At 38.0% G+C, this 21,886-nt stretch overlaps 3 protein-coding genes across 3 annotated transcripts; 2 read left to right on the top strand and 1 right to left on the bottom strand.

Moving 5' to 3' along the window:
- Positions 1–1,554: 1,554 nt before the first annotated feature.
- abcb11a (ATP-binding cassette, sub-family B (MDR/TAP), member 11a) lies at positions 1,555–9,022 on the top strand (the record flags this gene model as incomplete). Its single annotated transcript, XM_083908462.1, has 27 exons — positions 1,555–1,606; positions 1,726–1,741; positions 1,836–1,881; positions 2,039–2,283; positions 2,368–2,452; positions 2,549–2,682; positions 2,774–2,945; positions 3,034–3,158; positions 3,271–3,445; positions 3,805–3,918; positions 4,058–4,168; positions 4,252–4,377; positions 4,463–4,666; positions 4,777–4,947; positions 5,037–5,226; positions 5,457–5,529; positions 5,633–5,738; positions 5,834–5,995; positions 6,186–6,194; positions 6,525–6,686; positions 6,785–6,988; positions 7,229–7,470; positions 7,568–7,724; positions 7,812–8,009; positions 8,102–8,308; positions 8,551–8,697; positions 8,822–9,022. 27 exons carry the CDS (start codon positions 1,555–1,557, stop codon positions 9,020–9,022), a joined length of 3,834 nt encoding a protein of 1,277 aa, XP_083764588.1.
- A 2,122-nt stretch (positions 9,023–11,144) lies between these two features.
- On the top strand, positions 11,145–14,191 carry spc25 (SPC25 component of NDC80 kinetochore complex; the record flags this gene model as incomplete). The annotated part of the gene is made up of 6 exons (XM_083908813.1): positions 11,145–11,295; positions 11,462–11,527; positions 11,683–11,829; positions 11,919–12,044; positions 12,278–12,376; positions 14,067–14,191. 6 exons carry the CDS (start codon positions 11,145–11,147, stop codon positions 14,189–14,191), a joined length of 714 nt encoding a protein of 237 aa, XP_083764939.1.
- An 850-nt stretch (positions 14,192–15,041) lies between these two features.
- On the bottom strand, positions 15,042–20,490 carry nostrin (nitric oxide synthase trafficking; the record flags this gene model as incomplete). Its single annotated transcript, XM_083908461.1, has 16 exons — positions 20,386–20,490; positions 20,129–20,214; positions 19,911–19,994; positions 19,716–19,778; positions 19,542–19,623; positions 19,390–19,452; positions 18,562–18,660; positions 18,331–18,456; positions 17,964–18,062; positions 17,741–17,866; positions 17,441–17,549; positions 17,215–17,303; positions 16,650–16,775; positions 15,475–15,730; positions 15,258–15,353; positions 15,042–15,178 (listed from the first exon to the last, which is right to left on the bottom strand). The coding sequence occupies exons 1-16, from the start codon at positions 20,410–20,412 to the stop codon at positions 15,042–15,044; spliced, it is 1,668 nt and encodes a 555-aa protein (XP_083764587.1). The 5' UTR covers positions 20,413–20,490.
- Positions 20,491–21,886: the final 1,396 nt, after the last annotated feature.

The raw sequence follows: 21,886 nt of genomic DNA, 5'->3' as shown, positions 1-21,886 counted from the left end.
CGAAGAAAATATTGACATTTAAGAAGCTAAAACAATCAGAAATCTTATTTTAATCATGAAAAAAGCTTCAAAATCGATTATCAAAATTGTTTGGCGATTAATTTAATAATCGATTAATAATCGATTAATCAATTCATTGTTTCAGCTCTAAACTCATTATGAGTTGATTAATCAACATTCAATTGATTTGGGGGCCGCCAGTTTAAGACCCCTGTCTTAAAGTATATGATATTTACTGTATTAAAAGTAATTTTCTGACATAAAATGTATTTAAGTTTTAGAAGTAAACTCAGTGGTAGGGTGAGTTGTTTTTCAACTGAAAGGTTGTGGGTTCAATTCCTGGCTCTGCTAGTTGTCCTTGAGCAAGACACTTAACGCCATGTTGCAGCTTGTGAATGAATGGCAAAACTGTAATGTAAAGCAGCATCAAGACCCGTAAAGCTCTATAACAGATGGTGTGTCAAACTCATTTTCACTGAGGGCCACATCAGCATAATGGTTACCCTCAAAGGGCCAGGTGCAACTGTCATACAGAATAAATGTAACTAAATGTAACCAAATTGCTGCTTACATGCTGCTGCGATCACGGTCTCAATCCCAATTTCACTCGTCGCGTGATGCATATGCAATGATACACTGCTATCTATGGGCGGGATGCTGTCACTTTGCTGGTAGCGCAATCGCCATGCAATGCATTATGGGAAATTTATTTTATGGTCAACACACACCTTAAAGCAGCATAGACCTATTTTAACACTGCTTTTAAGACCAATTAATCACTCGTGGGCCATATAAAATGACGTGGTGCGCCACACCTGGCCCCCAGGCCTTGAGTTTGACACATATGCTCTATATAAATACAGACCGTTACCAGCTCTTCTTCTTCTGATTTTATTTGGTAGAAACAAGAAACAAAGATAGTTAAAGTAAATGTAGTGGAGTAAAGGTAAAAGTTGCTAGAAATATAAATAACAAAGTATTTGTACTTTGTTACATTACAACACTGTCAGTACAGTCAGTCTCTTTGCGTATTGCCATTTAAGTGTGTGTGTGTACGTATGAATGTAAGTCAAAGCAGTGTCCTCTGAAGTCATGGAAGGACCTCGGCAGGCATCTGTCTGAATTGAGTCTGGCAGACACTATTCAGAAACACTGAAGTTAAAGCTATACTTACCTTTCTTGCATTTTTACACTTTTCTTTTGTAATCTTCAATTGCTCCTAAAACGTAAGATAAACCCACCAGGTTTTGAAACTCATCATTATTTCATTCTTATATTATATAAAAGTATGACCAAATTATGTGTCACATCCCGAATTCTTGAAACCGCCAGAATTAATTTCATCTCAATTAATATTGCCTCAATAAGAAACCACGATGATGTTAAGGATGTTAAATATTACATTATTAATCAAACATTCTTTATAGAATGGTGCAACTTTGAGTGAGGTAAATTTTTCTCACTACTGCTTAAATGCCCAAATTAAAAGTTTTTTTTTTTTTACATTTTCCTGCAGTTGCTCAGTGCCTCAGGGCCTGATTCAGGAAGGTGAATATGAAGAGGAGAGCAATCTCTCTTACCCCGATATCAGAGGAAAATGAAGACCGTGAGTGATTTGTTATCTGTACAAAACTGACACATTATATATATATATATATATTCTTTAAGAATATTTATAATTACATGCAAACCTAAATATCCTTTCACCCTTTTTTTCCCCTGCAGTCGAGAATCAAGATGGGTAAGTTCCTGTCGTCACATAACCCATAATGCACTGTATGTCAGACCACAATATGTTTGCTGTTCTTACATTGTGTCATTTATGTGTTTTACAGAGATGAGAAGAAAAAAGAAAAGTTGTCAGTTCCATTTTACAAGCTGGTAAGTACAGTGATGTTGCCTATTCTGTGTGAATACTGATTAGATTTTAGCATCTCGATTAATTTCCTCATAGGCTCACAGAAATGATTCAACTCAACGCTCCAGACTTCAGCTTTTCTGATTTTTTTATTTTTTTAATTTTTTTTATATTTTCCAGTTTCAGTTTGCCACCAAAAAAGACAAAGCGATTATGGCTGTTGGCAGTGTGTGTGCCATCCTGCACGGTGCAGCCACTCCTCTCATGTTAGTGGTGTTATGCTCGCTGGCGAATGCATTGGTGGCTTATGTAACTCAGGAGTATATACTTAACGACCCAAACAAAGAATGCATAAACAACACCGTTTATTGGATAAATGGCTCTGTCTATGAAGCCGAGGGGGGCAACTCCACATTCCTCTGTGGGTGAGTCATCAGTTTACTTTTTAATATGATTGTTGTTACAGTATATGCGAGCTGTTGTTATTGCCTGTTTTACTCTCTTGACAGGTTTAACATTGAGACAGCTTTGGGCAGATTTGCACTTTATTATGCAATATGTGGGATACTTGTGCAGATTTGCACGTATGGTCAGGTAAATAAGTTTCAACTGATGACTCTCATTTGTAATTAGTTCTCGTGACAGTGTAGCACAATTTATCCCCAAAAAATGTTTTGTGCCAAAATATAGATTATCCTGTGGACGACATCAGCTGCAAGACAGATTGACGTTATTCGAAAGGTGTATTTCCGAAAAGTTTTGCAAATGGAGATGGGCTGGTTTGACTTAAACTCTGCTGGCGAACTAAACGCACGGATTTCGGAGTAAGTTAGAGCTCTTTACCTGCTGCTCATCTAATATATGGTCGGGAGAATGCGTTACATTAAATCGGATTTCTGGTTTGTTCTTTTATAGCGACATTAACAAGATGAACCAGGCCATGGGCGACCAGGTGTCTATCTTCATTCAGAGGGTGTCCACGTTTGTGATTGGCTTTTTGGTTGGATTCATTGGTGGGTGGAAGCTGACTCTGGTGATGATAGCCGTGAGCCCGTTAATTATCGTAGGCATTGGATTGCTATCTGTGGTAGGTTGTCCAGTTGTAAACCACACCTTATGCTTATCCAAAGAAAAACGATTTGCTTTTAATGTTTTGTGTATTTTGGTTCCTGAAGGCTGTGTCTATACTGATTGAAAAGGAAATGAAAGCCTATGCAAAGGCAGGGGCTGTCGCTGATGAGGTTCTGTCATCTATCAGAACAATAGCAGCGTTTGGTGGGGAAGGAAAAGCAAGTGACAGGTATTTATTTATTTTTTTTCATTTTAAGATCACAATAAGCTTTTTCAAATGTTGATGCTGGGATATTGCTGCTGTATTTTAAAATAATGAAAACAATCTGAATGCTCGACAGGTATGACCAGAACCTTGCAAATGCTCAGAACTGGGGCGTGAGAAAGGGTATAATCACAGGATGCTTCCATGGATACTTATGGATCATCATTTTCTTGTGCTATGCTATGGCCTTGTGGTATGGAGCTAAATTGGTTATTGACAGCGGGGAGCTGTCTCCTGGTACCCTTCTTCAGGCATGTCAAATTATATTAATTTGTCTTCTCATATCTTATTCAGTTTAAATATTTAAAGGCCTGTGCATAATCTGCAAGAACAGAAATTTGTTATTTTTCTTGAGGTGGCAAGTACAAAGTTAGTTCTAGCGAGGACATTTTAGACTTCATGAGAAACTCAAGTGCAGAACTCCAGGGAAGTTCTCATAGGGATTGACGTTTCCGCATTGACCACTCCCATTTCGTGCAGATGAAGTGCTGTCATCATTTCCTCACAGTCCTGGGAAAGAGAACTAATTTCTCTATTCTTGTGGAGCATGTACAGGCCTTCAGAAACAGTGGCACATGTTTTACTGTGTGGCTTTGGTGTTTGTTTGCAGGTATTTTTCGGTGTACTCGCTGCAGTTACTAGCCTGGGCGAGGCCATATCTCACCTGGACGGTTTTGCTGCAGGTTGTACAGCCGGAAAGATCGTCTTTGACACAATTAATCGGGTATATAATATCAATAAAACACATTGATAGTCAATACTTCATTGCAGATACAATCCAAATGACAGTAGAACAAGAATATTTAAAGTGACATAATATTATTCACAATAAAAAACATTTTTTTGTGCTGTTCTTTGCACAGGAACCAGAATTAGATTGTTTCTCAGAAGAGGGTCACAAATTAGACAAAGTAAAAGGTGACATTGAATTTCATAATGTCACTTTCCACTACCCATCCCGGCCTGAAATCAAGGTAATTTTTTCGAACAGTTGATATCAGAAGTTGATCTAATTTTCCAAAGTTAAACTGATGAAAGTCAACTACTTTTTTTCCAGATTTTAAATGATCTGAGCTTGCAGGTCAAGTCAGGAGAAACCACTGCTTTTGTTGGACCAAGTGGCTCTGGGAAAAGCACCATAATCCAGCTCATCCAGAGGTTTTATGACCCAAATGAAGGAATGGTAAGCATCAACTGCACCGAAGAAGACACATTAGTTGAAACATTTGAAACATTCCGTGTTGCGTCACATGGATTTTCATTCGCAGGTTACTTTGGATGGCCATGACATCCGTACTTTAAACATAAGGTGGCTCCGTTCGATCATTGGTATTGTAGAGCAGGAGCCGGTGCTGTTTGCTACAACAATAGCGGAAAATATCCGCTATGGTCGACCTGGATGTACCATGGAGGATATTATCCAGGCAACGAAAAACGCTAATGCCTATAATTTCATTATGGAACTGCCACAGGTATGTTTCCATATTTCATTACAACATAAAGGAATTTGAGTAAGAAGTCGTACAACAAATTATAATATGTATTATAACCTAACAAGAGGCAATAACTAAATATTCTGCAGAAATTTGATACCTTGGTGGGTAAAGGTGGAGGCCAGATGAGTGGTGGACAGAAGCAGAGGATCGCTATAGCTCGAGCTCTGATCAGAAAACCCAAGATCCTTCTGCTTGATATGGCGACATCGGCCTTAGACAACGAGAGTGAAGCTGTTGTCCAGGAAGCACTAAATAAGGTGAGCAACACGATCAACACAGCACGTTTCTTGACTCTATTACCATAGAGGGTTTTGTGGAATGACACTAATACCTCCAATATCTACAGGTGCGCATGGGCAGAACAGCAATTTCTATAGCCCACCGTCTTTCCACAATTAAAACAGCAGATGTGATCATTGGTTTTGAGCATGGGCAGGCTGTGGAAAGGGGAACACACAGCGAACTCATGGAAAGAACAGGTGTTTACTACACCATGGCCACCCTGCAGACCCAAGGCACTATGATCAAAGTTGATGGTAGGATTTATATGATTGCATTTCATTCTCTCATCCTTACTGTTTGCTAACAGCTGTAGTGCTGTACCTATCATCTTCTGTCTAAACGCCTTGATCCTTAATGCCTATATATTCCACTCAGTGCCAGAGGGAATTAAGGATTGATGGAATCATTGCATTTGAAAGCACAGGCAGATCCTTAAGATGCACAGAAATTAGAATTAAAGATTTGTTCTTTTTTCCCTTACCAGATGAAGTTAAACAAGCCCCCAAAGAGAGCTTTGAAATGAAAACAAGGAGAGGGAGCCATCAATCCAGAAAAGGGTACAGTAAATCCAGCTAAAGAAAGATCAAGTCAGAACAATGTAAGATCAAATATTGTTTCAGCTTTAAGATAATGTGATTTTTCTTAATATTATTTTTGTAGGTCTGTGCGGCTGCGATCTCTAAGCTCACTGTCAATTGATTTGGTCCATGATGCAATTTCAGGGAACCAGGATGGCTTTTCATATCAGAAGCTTACATCAGAAAATGTATTTCCTTCTCTCATAGATTTTATAGTACACTTACTTTTTTCTACCAGTTGTCTTGAGCAAATTAATTGGACCTGATGCATATTTTTCAACAGGATGTTTTAGACGATGAAGATGAAGAGAAGTCTGCCTCAGTAGCACGAATCTTTAAGTATAACCGACCGGAGTGGGTCTACATACTGGTGGGCTCACTGGGAGCTGTAATTTCTGGTGGTTTCAACCCCATATATGGTGTCTTGTTCGTTGAGATTGTTGGCGTAAGTGCTGATTCCAATGCTTTCAATTAATGAGCACAATTTTACCACTTTAGTTTCTTTTTAATGATTTGTTTGGTGATCTCTGTGTTTTCAGACTTTTGGAATCCATGATATGAGTGTTCAAAGGCATGCAATCAACAGAATATGTGTTTCCCTTTGCTTTGTGGGTGTGATTATGCTCATCTCTCAGCTAATGCAGGTTTGTATCATTATTCATATTTGGGATTTTTATTGCGCACTAGTAATGCAAGGGTCAACCCACATTCCACGGATGTCAGGTGGGTTCGGGTGGAACAAAATACAGCAGATGCAGGTGGTTTGGTCACATCATTTTATATTAAGATACATAAATATGTAAGAAGGATTGCTAAATGTGTGGGTCTTCAGTCGGATTTAGGTCATAATTAACATACGGTGTGGGTTAAAAATCCTGGACTCAAGCATCAGTGAATACTATGTATTCACTAGTGATGATAGAACAGAAGAAGCTACACTTTACATGTGGACTGACTCAGGTTAAATGTTCCAGAGAGTCTCCTTTTCGAAGTCTGGAGAACTGTTGACCCGCCGCCTGAGGAAAATGGGCTTTCAGGCCATGATGAGACAGGAGATTGGATGGTTTGATGATCCCAAAAATAGCACCGGGGTTCTAACCACCAGATTATCTAACGATGCAGCCATGATCCAGATGGTATGTATAACAATTTTACAGCCCTGTACCTCCATTTTCACATTATTTGTAATACAGTTTTGGCATTTTTTCACATGTGTTTGGTGTAACTTCTACAGGCAACAGGTGCTCAGGTTGGCATGGTATTGGACTCAATCGCCAACGTTGGAATAGGGATTATTATTTCGTTTTTCTTCTCCTGGAAGTTAACTTTGGTACTTATTTGCTTCCTGCCATTTATCGCAATAAGTGGGATGTTACAAGCTAAAATCTTGACACGTTATTCAAAAAAGGATAAAGAGGTCATGGAAGAAGTAGGGCAGGTAAGCAGCCTCATTATAATATAAACATGTAGTGTGTTGATCTCTGTGTAGCGCATTGCTGTTACAAATAAATATTTGTGAGGTTTTATAATACAATGCGTCAGCACTAAATCCTGTGTCAACAAAGTTTTATAATGTATGTTGTTGAATATGTTGACTGATCAATATTGCTATCTTTATATTTCTGAAGAAAATTATAAATGAAAGGCTACGGTATAACACCCACACTCTATTCCTCAGGTATCAAGTGAAGCTCTTGCTAACATCAGAACTGTTGCAGGCTTGGGCAATGAGAGCTTCTTTGTAGAGTTATTTGAGCAGCAACTTATACATCCATTTCAAATTGCCATAAAGAGGGGCCATACCTTTGGCTTCTGTTATGGCTTTTCCGAGATGATTGTGCAGTTTTCAAATGCTGCTGTATTTGGATACGGAGGCCATCTGGTGTACAGAGAGAGTTTACCATTCATAATGGTTTTCAGGTTGGTAAGACTTTCATTCATAGGGGAAGTCAGACTTTCTTAAATCCTATGCTGATACTCAATGCTTTAACCCAGCAATCATATTTTGTTTCCCTAGAGTGATTTCGTGCCTAACGATTAATGGGATAGCACTGACCAGAGCATTAACCCTCAGTCCACTTTATGTCAAAGCTAAAGTTGCTGCTGCACAGCTCTTCAAAATAGTGGACAGAATTCCAAAAGTCAGCATCAGACCTGAAGATGGAGAGAAATGGGTAATTGTATTGACTTAATTCACTTAAGATGTATTCATTGCATATTCATTTATAATAATTGCATAACAATTTCTTATTCATCTTTAGGACAATTTCAGTGGTGGAGTTGAGTTCAAAAATTGCAAGTTCACCTATCCAACACGGCCAGATACCCAAGTGCTGAATGGCCTGAGTGCGTCTGTGAAGCCTGGTCAGACTTTGGCATTTGTTGGATGCAGTGGCTGTGGTAAAAGCACCAGTATTCAACTCATGGAAAGGTTTTATGACCCAGACATGGGCCAAGTGGTGAGTCCACTGATTAAGACAAACTGAAATTACTACTGTTATCTACAGCAAAGCCATTCATGCTAAGTTAATGATGACTTTTTCATTTTCAGTTGATTGATGGTCGCCCTTCTCAAGATATCAATGTGCCCTTCTTAAGAGCTCAGATTGGCATAGTGTCCCAAGAGCCAGTGCTGTTTGACTGCAGTGTGGCTGAGAATATACAATATGGTGATAACACACGTGTTGTGAGCATGGAGGAAGTTGTAGAGGCTGCTAAGAAAGCATACCTTCATGACTTTGTGATGGCGTTACCAAATGTAAGTGTAAATACTCTAATTACCACCACAATTTGATAATTTAATATGGCCCAAAGCTGTGACAAGTTCAATTATGATATTTACATTTTTGCTATCAGCTAAAACCTAAAATAAGTGCATGGCCCATAATTTTTTTAGACAACAGATACTGATTTACTAGTATTACTACTATGATAAAATGCGCCCTATGGATCATAATTTGTAACCTTGTGACTTTTGGCTTTCTCCACTTGTCCTTATAGAAATATGACACTCAAGTTGGTGCTCTGGGCTCCCAATTGTCCAGAGGTGAAAAACAACGTATTGCCATCGCCCGAGCCCTTGTCAGGAATCCCAAGATTCTGCTCTTAGATGAGGCTACCTCTGCTCTGGACACAGAGAGTGAAAAGGTGAAGTATTTCTAAATGGATTATTAAACAGCATAAACATAAAATAAGGCCATCTTCACATAATTGTATCAGCATCCAAATGATTTACCTGAGAGTGGTTAAGATGATTCTCGTCTTCCCACAGGTTGTTCAGTCTGCTTTGGATAAGGCAAGAGAAGGACGAACCTGCATTGTTATCGCTCACAGATTGTCAACTATCCAGAATGCTGACTCGATTGCTGTGATGTCTAAAGGAGTTATAATAGAACAAGGCTCACATGACGAGCTCATGGCTCAGATGGGTGCCTATTATAAACTGGTCACAACAGGTGCTCCTATCAGCTAGGAGCCTGCAGCTTGGTTTGAAGAGCATATGATGAAAATGATTAGCCTTTTTCAAAGAAATTTGCATGTAAAAATGATTGTCATGTTGAGCAATTGCCTTGAAAGAGTCTTATGGGAATGGATTTTTGAATGTTTTATTTATTTGATTTACCGTTTGTAAATTAAAATGTAGAGTTTTCCCTATCTTTCACTCAAAATCAGTAAAAGAAATGTCTAATATATTCAGTAGTTAATGCAGTTTTGTAATGTAATAACTATGCCCACTAATGTTTATATTGTTGTATTATTGTAATGTTTTAAAGCTGTTAACAAAACAATGCAAAAGATAATGTACAGATAGAAGTCAAATTACAGATTTTAAAAACAACTTAAAATGTACAAGTAAACACATTCTTGTGTCCTGAGTTTACTTGTGCTAAAAACAGTTTTGCTTTAAAAAATCAAAGCAAAAAAGTTTCCTGTGTTTTATCATGACAAAATGTATTTATAAGAAACTTGAAAATCTTAATAAATAAATCACCTTTCAAATGTGAAAGAGATTAACCTCAAAATGTGTTGTTTATTATTATAATTATGTGGTTTTTTTTTAATGTGAATCAAAGTTTCTGGACTGATCTGGTCCCAGGAAATTCAGTCATGACATCTGTTTTTGTATTTAATATTTCATTATTATTTTAACTTATAAGTCTTTTATATGCCTTTATTTATCTTTTATCCTCTTTTTTTCTTCTATTTTTTAAAACAACCTGAGGCTAACTTTTCTAGTCGTTGTGAGACGTGCTGGTCTGGTTTTGCTCACTGCAAGTCATTGGCGTGGAGTAAATTACCGCCCCCTTGTGGACATACCTCAGAAATACAGCCGTTTTACCGAACATGATTTGCTGATCCGTTTTGTCGCACAACTGGATTTAACTTTGAATTAGCTCGAGGAAATTCCTGAATATAAAATTTGGATTACATGATAAGTAAGCAAGTCATTATAAGAACATACGCTTTGTGAAAGTCCTGAACTGTACGCGGAAGCAAAACAATCGTTTTGCATCGTCATTTCCGGCGACCAGACCCCGCCTTGCACTCCCATCGAAGGTCCAATGAAGACACGTCTGAAGTTAGCCCCGCCTCTTGCACGCAGACCGCCTGTTTTTTGAAAATAACGTCTGTCTCTCAAGTTGTAACACACAGAAAGCAAAGTGGTGAAATTGTGAGTTTTGTGCTTTTTCATTACATCGACACAGAGTGAGATAGTTTAAAGAAACGTCAGGTGTTTTTTTTGCTGCGTACGTTACATAAACTGCAAAGAATCTACGGCTAAGTAAGTGCTAATGTTGCCTAGCTAACTATCCTCCCTGCTACTGTCGCTGACTGGGCTTGTGTCCTTTTTTTGTTTTGGTCGAATACGAGTGTGCATGTTGAAGATTTGAAGATAACTTGAGTTTATATGTGAGGCTAGAGTCAGTAAACTGGTCGTTTTGTTGTAGTTATACCGGGGTCATTTCTCAGACGTTTTGACAGAGAAGTCGAAAGAAACCCGGCTGAGTTGACTCAGTATCAGTGTACATGCTGCTGCTGAGCCGTCACACTGTCCAGAGTGGTTAACAACAACACCGCAATGACGAAAGACTTCTTAAGATGTTAAAAGCTGTTTTTCTGACATTGTCTGATTTTCAAATTGTGTTTTTCACAAGGCTAATGTTTCTTGTTTGTACATGTGATTTTTCAACAGGAGTCCGAATTGGACTATTTTATTATTCCTTTATTTTAATGTTTGTAATATTATGTCTCCTAGAGCGATGCATATTTTACTGTCTGTGTCTAGTTTTGTGTTAACCACGGGATACCAAGTCAAATTCCTGTGTATCTATTGATGCATTTGGTGAATAAAAGCGATTCTGATGCACTGTTTTTTAACCTAAAACAAATTCAAGCATTGGCTGAACTTAACGGGCAGTTGAACACTATACCAGTAATGTGACCAAGTATACATGATCAAGGTTTATTACTAATTGGTTTAGTGTAGAAAATAAATTGGGTTGAGCATTGCCCAAAGTAATACATATAAAGTGGGAATGATGATGGGTTATTTGTTTGTTTTATAATCACAGGTTGTCTGACAGCTGAGCACCATGACGTCCATTACTGATCCAAATACGAGTGTCAAATTCACTGAAGCAATGGAAGAAATCCATAACAAGCAGCTCAAAACGTACGACGAGATAATGGACACAACTACAGAGCTGTGTCAGTCCCATAGACAGTTTGTGAAGTCTGCACTTGGTATGTTTGTTGTTCCTATTGTATGTTTCATTGACCTGTTTTTGTTTCCGAGTTTGCTTAAATGTTTCAGATATATAATAATCACCGCACACTGTATTATGTTACCAGGTAGTCCCTTTGCTCATTTGCATGGTTATTTATTGTTATATTTTTTTCTTTGGTGCAGATACATGTTTAAAGAAATTTAAGGATGACGAGGTGCTGTTTGAGACAATACAGACCTTCAAAAGAGGTGAGTTGATAAACTCGACCATAAAGCATTGCATCTATATATCACATTCACTTTTGAATATGTTTGACACATTACACAGCCCTATACACACTGTAATGCAGCTTCAAAAGATCAGTTGTTGATGACTTGGACTGATGCAGAGTTTGTCCCCTCAGATTTGCAACTGAAAAATGCCTCATTGAAAGAGAAAAGTTGTGATATTTCTGAAGTGATATCTGAGATTCAGCAGAAGGAGAAGCAGAAAGATGATATTATTCAGAAGATAGAAGAACTTAAAGAGGAGCAAGCCAAGAGGAAAGAGTGTAAGTTTTCTGGAAATGAATTGTAATTATATCACTCAAGCAGTATTAGTAATTGATGATGCACTGATATATATTTTTTTCTTTTTCAGTAATTGAGTCTCGACATAAAGCAAATAAAGCCAGACTGAGAAATCTCCAGAAAGCCAGAATTGTCTTTCAGGATCATTTGGGGATGGAGATCCGAGCAATCTCCGGCAAAACACAACTGGTTAGAGGTATACAGACCACATCTTTTCATCTTCAGTATTTTGTATGCTTAAAAATATGGACGATTTTTGATTGATTGACTCCCTAATGAAACCCAATCACTGGTGTAGAAATATACTGTATTCCATTACACAAACACATTTGCATCATTTGTCATAAGTCCTGGCTCCTTTTTTTTTATAAAGTTAAAGTAAAAATGACTTTAGAATTTACAGAATATATTTTTGTTTCCCCCATAAAGGTGAAAAGTTGCAGTTTGTTTTCCGGAATATCAACCCGTCAGATCTGGACAGTGTCTTTGTTGTCACAATGGGCATTAAAGAAGATGGATCTTATGAGAGTAAGTTGAAATAGAACCACCTATACTCTATGCAGGAATAAGAAAAATAAACTTCTATGCAGTATAATCAAATCTTACCAATTATCAAATCAAATCATTGATTTGTCTTTATTAACTGCCTTGAAAGAATTACTGTACATAAATTGTGTGTGGGTAATTTTCACTTTTGAGGGGTCATGTCCCCTCTTTTAACTCATCAGCCTCCTGCCAATGACGTCAATAAACAGCAATTCAAATACAACCATTCACTGCCAATGACGTCTGATGGAAGAAGATTCTAGAGCTGCAACTAACGTTTATTTTCGTAATCGATTAATCTTTCGATGATTTTCTTGATTAATCGTTTTGTCCAAAAAAGGTCAGAAATAGTTGCCTTGATCAGTGTTTGTCAAACCTGGAAATGACGATGTTCTTGAATGTCTTGTTTTGTCCTTAAACCGAAATGATTCAGTTTTAAGGATTTCGTTATTATGTGGAGCAAATATTCACATTTAAGAAGCCAAAACAATCATAAATCGTGTTTAAATCATGAAAAACGCTTTAAAACGATTAATCAGTAATCGTTTAATAATCTATTAATTGTTTCAGCTCTAAGAGAGTCTACTCTTTCTTTTGGTACTTTCGGTAGTCCGAACCAACTGCTTTGTGGGTCTTGGAAAATAAGTCAAAATGCTGTCAGGCGCTTGGTAGTTCTGTGATAAAAATGGCTGGCAGCCAATGAGTTAATGTCGATGACCTTGTTCTACTATTTTCAACTGAACAAGGATTTCAGCAAGAGCTTAATGTAGAATAAAATGTGGCCATATCTGGTCCCTGGTGGTAAATATTCGAATATATATATATTTTAAAAAGTAAATGAATTCTCCACAATATGCTAGAATATTCACATCATCATCATCATCCCATATTTGCATTCAGTCTCTTGATTTCAATCTTTAATTGTGTACTTGCCTCTCAACCTGTCCTCACTGCTCACATATGCAAAATGTGTTATTATGGATACATTTTCGGAATAAGCTGTTTCTAAGCTCATTCACATGTTTAGGTAGAAATGCAGTCAATTATTTTGAAAAGATGGAGAAAGGATTTTGAAAAGAGCAGTGGTATGTGGGGGAAATTAACCAACACTTGCAATGCTGACCTTTTCATCTGTCAGTCAGCAACATTCACATTGAGAAATAAAATCATGTTCCATGTGATTATATTACTTATTCAGGGTTTTATATTGGTGTTGGCACCAGACACTATACACCCGTAACAGCAATTGGAACAGCATTTATCAGAAAGTTATCAGAAAAATGTTAACAAAATGCTGTATAAATGAGTGAAAAGTGAATATAAGTGTAGTTTGTTCAGCAAAGTGTCTCATAATAGGGCCATACTGCTATATTATTGGACACTATAGTAATGTCTACACAAAATAATAAGGAAATTTAGAGTGGCTAAAGTTAAGACTTACCTTGAATATACCACAGTGGTACATTATTGTCCATTCATTCTGTTCTTAACAACATCTACAAAGTAAAGCCTTGCCTTCTTTACCGCTGTCACCATCAGTTATGTCGCATCCTGTATAACATTCACTTTTCCATTAGAAACAATTGAAAAACTAACCAAATTTCACCAGCTTTATTCACCATTGTAGTTTGGTTCCATGTGATTTACCCAAGTGTCTTTTTCCCCTCCACAGTTGTGTCTAGTGTCCCAAAGCTTGAGTGTTTGCCCGTCTTGGAAAGTCGGCTTCAGGAGACCAATAATTTGCCTGCATTCTTGGCAAATGTTAGGAAGGAGTTTGTCGCACAGGCACGCAGCTAAGTTCGAAATGTTAGACATTCTTGTTGCTATGTGGACTAATATAAACAAGGACTGTATATATAAACATTGGTTCACATCCCTCTTATGAAACTAAAAATGTAAAGTAAGTTTTTAATTTGTATCGACAGCCCGACAAACAACACACGATCAATGCCACTGTAACGCATTATCAGGACTAATGCATGTATATATGGATGCACAGTATACTTACGGGCAAAAATAAACAAGCCATATTAAATATTCTGGTCTTGTAATCACATCATTAACGTTGTTGTGTTCACAACTATCCAGTCTAAATTTTTCAGAGCATGGTGATATTATAAACCACTTATTTAGATGCAGAAAAAATTGCTAAGGAGAAAAAAACATAGTCATTCACATTGATGTAAACAGCTATTATTTATTTGTTACTAATTTTATTACTCATATAAGTCAACCCTAACCCTGGACTCCATTTCAACTTGTATTAATTCTTTTTACCTATTACACGTTTAAGATTTAGTATTAAAATCTTGCAAAATGTCCAGCATTTGGGCAGCACACAATGTAGTAAATAATAGTTCACCATTTAAAAAGCCAAATATAAAGACAGAATTTATAAAACGTATGAATTCTATCATTATAAAATGACTGCAGAGACCAGTAACAAAAATCGTACATCCTGTCAGTAGAGGAGCACATATTGTAGTGAGTGACTATTAGTGTACTATATATGTAATTTGGAAAAAAAGTACATCACTATCATTATTCAGTTCATAGATAATAACTTGTATTAATGTGTGTTATGAGTCTTCCACTTTGTCTTTACATTGTTTTGTATGATATTTTTGCTGTGCATGCATTGAGTGAGTCAGGTATCCGATGGCGTGACACTGCTTATCCCAGACAGTTCCTCAACATAGGCTGATGGGAAATGTCCCGTCTGTCCATTTAGTTTACCAAACCACCACCCGTTCTCCTCTTTTGTGTAAATGTCTAACAGATCTCCTGTGAAATACAAACAAATCAGTATATCAGTCTGTATTCACCTCTGTAGTTTGAAATAATCCGCTGAGTAGCAACTTACCTTCTTTCAAAGTCAACTCATCATCTTGTTCAGGTTTGAAATTGTACAGGGCAGTGCATTTTCCTATACTGCAAAACACTTCTGTTGTTGTTTGACCTAAATATATATATATATATATATAAAAACATCTTTATTTGTTATTGTGTTAAATTCATTGTAAATCTCCAGATGTGAGCAGAAATAAACACTGCTGTGTTTGTGTCTGGAAATGTCTTACCCTCTTGTCTGTCACTGCCGGCGTGAGACGGGACTCTACTCACAGAGCTGCCACGCTCTGAAGCTTCAGTGTCATGTGGTGAATCCGTGGATGTGACCTGGTCACTGGCGCTTTGCGGAGCCTCCACAGACTGTTGGGTCACGAACTGAGCCGGTCCTTTGTAAATGATGGAAGCTCTCAGCGACTGTCGGGACCTGAATGTTGTCCTCCTGAGTTTGACTTGACGAGACAGTTGAACTACACTGTGCTCACAGTCCTTTGAAAGAGTAACGCTTGGGTTATGTTTTATCAATCCTTTAGAAGGAAAAATATGCATATAAGTAGGTACTTGTTGATCTAAAAAACCAAAATCCTTGCAACCAAAATCTAACATTGAATGTGTATCATTGGCTGGTAGCATAGGGCATATCTTTTATTAACTGGATGCAAGTAGTAGTACCTTTTTTCAGGATATCCGCGGGGTCTTAAAAAGTCTTAAATCTAATAATTTGAATTTGAATTTAAGACCATAAAAGGTCTTAAATACCATATTTGAAATGGGTCTGAAATTGTATTCATTATGGTTTTTAAAAAAAGTCTTAAAAAGTCTTAAATCTGACTTGTTGAAACCTGCAGATACCCTGTTTTTTAAAAGATAGTGTCACACAGAATCTGGATATTTTACTTTAAGAACCAGCAGCTAAACGTAGCAGTTGCCAGTTAATCTTAAAAGAATTGTGTCCCGTTATTGTCATTTCATATTTTATAGACAATAAAATAAAAATTCCAATAAACGATCAAATGAACAGATTGTAGAGTCTCCTATAAGGACAATAATTGTCAGTTGACAGGAGTAGTATGAATACAATTTTGTGGCAAGCCCGTTGAAAACATGTTGACCAATATGAAATATTGACGGTCTGTGTCTTATTAGTATTGATTAAAAGGTACTGGATCACGTCTGATGGAGCTGTGGTAGTAAATCGTACGAAGAAGCTGAGAACCAATTATCTGATGTTCAGAACCCAGCAATCTTCAGTCACCTGACCTACTGTAGATCAATGGCACCACTTTAAATGCAGCCGTTATGTTAAGCTTACCATTATGGCCACATGATTACAATCGCAAAAACACCAATGCAAATAACATATGATAACGTCACCACGTGCAAAAGTAAAATAGATGCCTTATCTTACCTTATCTTTCCATTTCACAATGCTGTCTCTAAATCGGTGAAAAGACTTAGGTTTTCCTTCTAATGCAGACAGCGATGAAGAGAGTTTGTAAAAAGTTGCCTCCAGGAGATCCAGTTTCAGTGAACACTACAGGCAGAAAGCTGACGTTAGCCAAGAGTCAAGAGGATCAATTTAAATCTGCACTGCAATCTACATATTATGTGAGGCGTTTGTGGGCCAAAATATTGATTTGGTGATATATCGTTGTCCTTCCCTGTACAATACAATAGTCTATAGGCGAGGGCGGATATCAGTCAAGGCGATCTAAAGTAAACAGTCCTCGCCAGTTTCACTTGCTGGGCGTTGCTACCTCATGTCTCTTTACGGTGGCCTCTTTGCATTCTTCAGTTGGACAAATATCGCGATGTATACGATTGTCTCGCAATATGTCTGTCACAGAATCGTTGTGATATTATTGACATGTATCGTGCCATGAGGAACCCTGTCATCCCCACCCCTAGTGTAGGTTTGTCTCTATTCGAGCCAAATAAATCTTTAAGGAGGCCACAACAAGTGCAGTGTTTACCTCATCGAGCTGCTGTTCAGTTTCCTCAAGGTTCTTCTGGTTTGAGAATGAAGGATTTTCAGAGTACGTTTTCATCAGTTTTTCAATTCCTGCAACGACAGCGTCCGATGCGATGCTGTGAGAAGGGAAATACCTAGCGCTTGTGCGGATCCCAAGGTCATGCTGGATCTCAAATGATTCATATTGTGTCATTTGAATGGATAATTGACTGTGTAATTCAACTCACCCTCGCAGTCTTTCTTTGTTTTTGCAATGGTGTCGTCCAGACGCTGGAGTTTGAGTTTGATGGCCTCTCTTCGTCGCTCTTTGCCCATCAGCGATTTGCTGTCCTCCTCCTGTTTTACCAGAACACGCCATGATATGCATTAACCGATCACAATCAAGTGAGTATGAGTGTGTAATATCATTGTAAAAAACACTTAAAGCCCTTAAAAGGTTTATCTTTGCATGTGCAGCTTATGCAGCCTTGTCAAAAAGCCTTAATTGTAGGTCTTTGAATGTCTTTGAATTAAATGTGCAGACTTACAAAATAATCAGCCATCAAAAACTCAAATTTGTTATCTTCAGCTGAGAATCTGTTCTCCTCCACCAGGGTCTGAATGTCTTTGTCCATATCCACCCTTTGGACTAACAGCTCTATTTGTTTTTGGCCCTAGAGGAAGGACATAAATTCATCCATCATAGGCTTTTTATAATATGTACAGTAATTGCGGGGGGGGGAGCGTGGGGTGAATGTTAAGATGTCTCACGTGTTTGAGGGTCTGGCCAAAACCAGACATGTGGAGGTTGTATCTATTTAAGACGTTGCACAGAACTTCAATTCTCTCTTTCTCCAGCTCTTGTATGATCTGAAAAAAAAAGAAAAAAAAGAAGCAGAATGTTGTCAGGCTGTGTGAGGCTCGTTGTTGTGTAGTAAACAAGGTCATTGTGGCTGGACAGCCTACAAAGTAACTGCAAGATCGTGGGTTAGAGCCAGCATCACAACGTCCTTGAGCACAGCATGTTCCTGTGCACGTGTGTGTTCCTCTGTTCATACGAGATGTAAAAGCCACTCTTGATAAGCTGAATGGCTCCTAGAACTATAAAACATAATCTATGAAAACCTTTTTCCATCACCTGGTAGCAGTTTTTCAGCGTGTTTTCCCACTTGAGTCTCATCTGATGACCCTCCATGTTAATGTGAAAGTACTCTTCGTCCACCCGTGCCTGCATCTCCGCCGATTTAGTCAGTCTGTTAAGCATCTGTTGTCGAAAACGGCAAAAACATTTACTGCGATAGCCTTTTCCCTCCCACCATTTTATTCTATGTGAGAAAACACAGGGTAAAGAAAAAACATGTAACCGTACCTTTTGCTTTTCCTTTTCCGTGCTAATGTGTTTGTTGTTCTCAACAAAGTTGAACAGAGCTTCGTGTTCTCTTGTTAGTCCACCCAGTTTCTTCTTTATCTGATTGAGAAATGGGGAAACAGGCAAACAAATCTGAACCCTCCTCTAACCCATGCCACACATATCAACATTTGAATCCAAATCCGTATTTGAAACACCATTTATGTTATATTACATTATTCTGTTGATTATTTATATTAATTGTGATGATGTTTTTCTATATACAGATAAAGACATCAGGGTTGACGTAAGTATTTTCAATCAACTTTGAACGGACAGAAATGAAATAATCTGTGTTTATTTGCATTGTCACATGAGATGCATTCATAATGAAGTTGCTCACAGACTTTATGTATGCAATAAAACATTACAAAGTCAAACATTACAGTGGCTCATGATCGAGCGCTCGCACTGAGCAGAAAGTGTAGTAAAGTCTGCGCGTGTGCAGCTCCAGATTCTTTCATACCATTATAATCACAGTTTGCCTAAGCGCTTATATAAACTGTTGAAAACCTTGACCTTGGCGAAGTATTGTGATTCTACTTCTCAAGTTATGATGGTTTAACACAACATAATGCATTATTAAAGTGTATGCTATCCCCTTTAATGCATTATGAATGCTTTGTACTGCATTATGTAGTTATTTATAGTCCATTATACATATTGTATAAAGGTTACAATAACACAAACTGTTTTTTTTTGGATCAGCACGGTCATATTTGTCCCCGTGACAGGCCCAGAACAGCTGTTTATTTCTCGTTGTCTGCATGTTTTGGAAGGATTGTTTACCTTGAGCTGCTCACTCCAGTTTGCAGTAACAAGTTTTCCAGTCCTTTCAATGGCACTGTCAAGCTATTATAGCATACAAAAAGAGCAGCTTAAAGACACATTTAGGCTGCAGGCTACAACAGAGATAATAAAAAAAATAAAGAATGACATACAGGCTTCTTCCTTTTACCGTGTTCATCTAAGACTTGACGTATTTCCAGGATTGCTTCTTGCTGAAATGCATTTCCTAATGATCTGGAACAACAGTGTCACATTTAACTACAAACCAACCCCGACGCTGGTTTAATCTGTGGACGTTTATGAGGTGAAGTCAGGCTGAAAACTACCTGTGGGCGTCTGCTCTCGAGTACATCTCGTCTGACACATGACACCAGGCGCTGTAGTTGGAACTGAGTGGGGGAGTCAGCAGGAAAATGTTAGAGCTGTGGACTAATTAGCCCGACACATACCTGTGTGTCATTATAATACGCAATACCATTATTTCTGTGCGGCGCATGCAGATTTTCAGTGCTTTGCCTTACTTGTTTGGCATTCCCTTTGAGGCCCTTATGAGTCTGCCGGCGAGTTTTTGCAGTCCTTTGGCATAAGTAAGGTCAAGCTCAGCCCTAGTAAAGTTAAAAAAGGTGCAGCGGGGGGAGGCGAGGGTGGGGTGGAGGCAGGAAAAACACACACGAGTCAAACAATAACTTCTGTAGCCATTAATATTTAGACTGAATGCTGTTGCTCGACAAAAACCTACCTTTGCTGAAAAACTGTCATAAGTTCTTTGCAGAAATATTCCCCATTTTTTGAAAACCTCTTCACGTTTTGATACAGCTGGTTATACTGTAAGACGGGGAATAATATGGCTCCATTAGTTTTTTTTTTTGCTATAGATGTTTAAAGTGATTAAACTTTACATGTAATTGTAGATGTGTCTGATAATATAATCCATAAAAACACTAGTCCAGTCAAGTCAAACGTAATTTACATTTTAAAAAAGAAAGAATTACTCACCGAGCAGGTGCCGATAGGATCCCTCATCTTAAGACTGTGGCTGTTTGTTGACTTTGGACCTGGAACTTTGACCACCTTACCCACGAAGTCACTAATGCGGAAACCACCTGAGCTGTAGCCGGTGTGTGATACAAAGCAAAATTCCAGTGAGGGTGGGGGGAACGAAAAGGAAACCATAAATGCAAACTCAAGCCACGGCGAAAGAGAGAAGAGGGAAGATATAAACACAAAACAAGAGGCTCGTTCACACTCTTTCACTGCAGACCTGTGAAAAATAAAATAGCTGCATATTTTTTATTCACTGTTGGGAAAAAGTAGATAATACTTTCTAATGTGTTCCCCATTAACAAAGTAGTACTTTAAAAAAAAAAAATGGTTTTGTTGTGAAACTGCTTTTGCAGCTTTTCAGCTTTAGAAACCCTGGTAATCTGAGATACCTGTGTTTAAACCAGCATCAAGTGATGATTGTGAGCCACTTAGCTGCCAGATTAGCTGTTCACACAACACTGACATGTGATAACCTGATATTGTGTCAGTGGAGCTGAGCCTGTATGCATGCAGAGGAGTTGTAGTGTAGTGTGTGTCTATGTGTCAAACTCGAGGCCCGGGGGCCAGATGTGGCCCACCACGTCATTTTATGTGGCCCGCGAGTGATTAATTGGGCTTAAAAATCTGTGCCAAAATAGGTCTATGCTGCTTTAAGGCATGCGTTGACTATAAACTACATTTCCCATAATGCATGGCGATTGTGTTACTCGCAGTGTATCATTGTATATGCATCATGCGACGAGTGAAAATGAATAAGTAATAAATACAGAAAGTTATTTAGCAATATGTTACGTCGTAGTTACCTTTAGTTTACATTATATTTAGTTACATTTATTCAGTGAGACAGTTACATCTGGCCCTTTGTGCTGATGTGGCCCTCAGTGAAAATGAGTCTGACACCCCTGTCTTAAACTGATAAATGGATCGCATCCATGATTTATTCACAGCATACGTCTGTTTTTCAGAGTAACAAATGGATATGGTATTATTCAGTGCTCATTTCAGAAATGATGGAGTCAGGCACCAGAGTTTGATCAAATATTTGCAGTATTTATGTTTTTGTTTTTATTGAATAATTCAAACGACTCATGTCCTCATAGGAGAGAGCAAATGGAAAATGCTTACCAGAAACGTACCAGAATACTTAACAAAAATGCTTCGATAGAGAGAGAGAGAGAGAGAGAATACAGCACCAAGCCATGTCTGATGCACACACATAATACTGTTATTGACATCTCATATATTGTTGGAGTGGAGAATGTGTTGTGTTGTTGTTGTTGTTGTTGTTGTTGTTGTTTCCAAATGTGAGTAAACCTCATGTTACAATTCGTCTGTAAGTGAAGACAAAATCTTTGGGAGTGTAGCGTAAGAAAAAACCCCAGTTCTTCAGCATTTCGCTAATACTAGTGACGTGTGGAAAAAAAAAAAAAAATCTGCTTCCTGTCTGAGATTA

This window comes from Microchirus variegatus (genome assembly GCF_963457635.1).
Source record: "Microchirus variegatus genome assembly, chromosome: 22".
NCBI classification, from domain to species: Eukaryota; Metazoa; Chordata; class Actinopteri; order Pleuronectiformes; family Soleidae; genus Microchirus; species Microchirus variegatus.
This window is presented reverse-complemented; position numbering and strand designations above follow the sequence as displayed.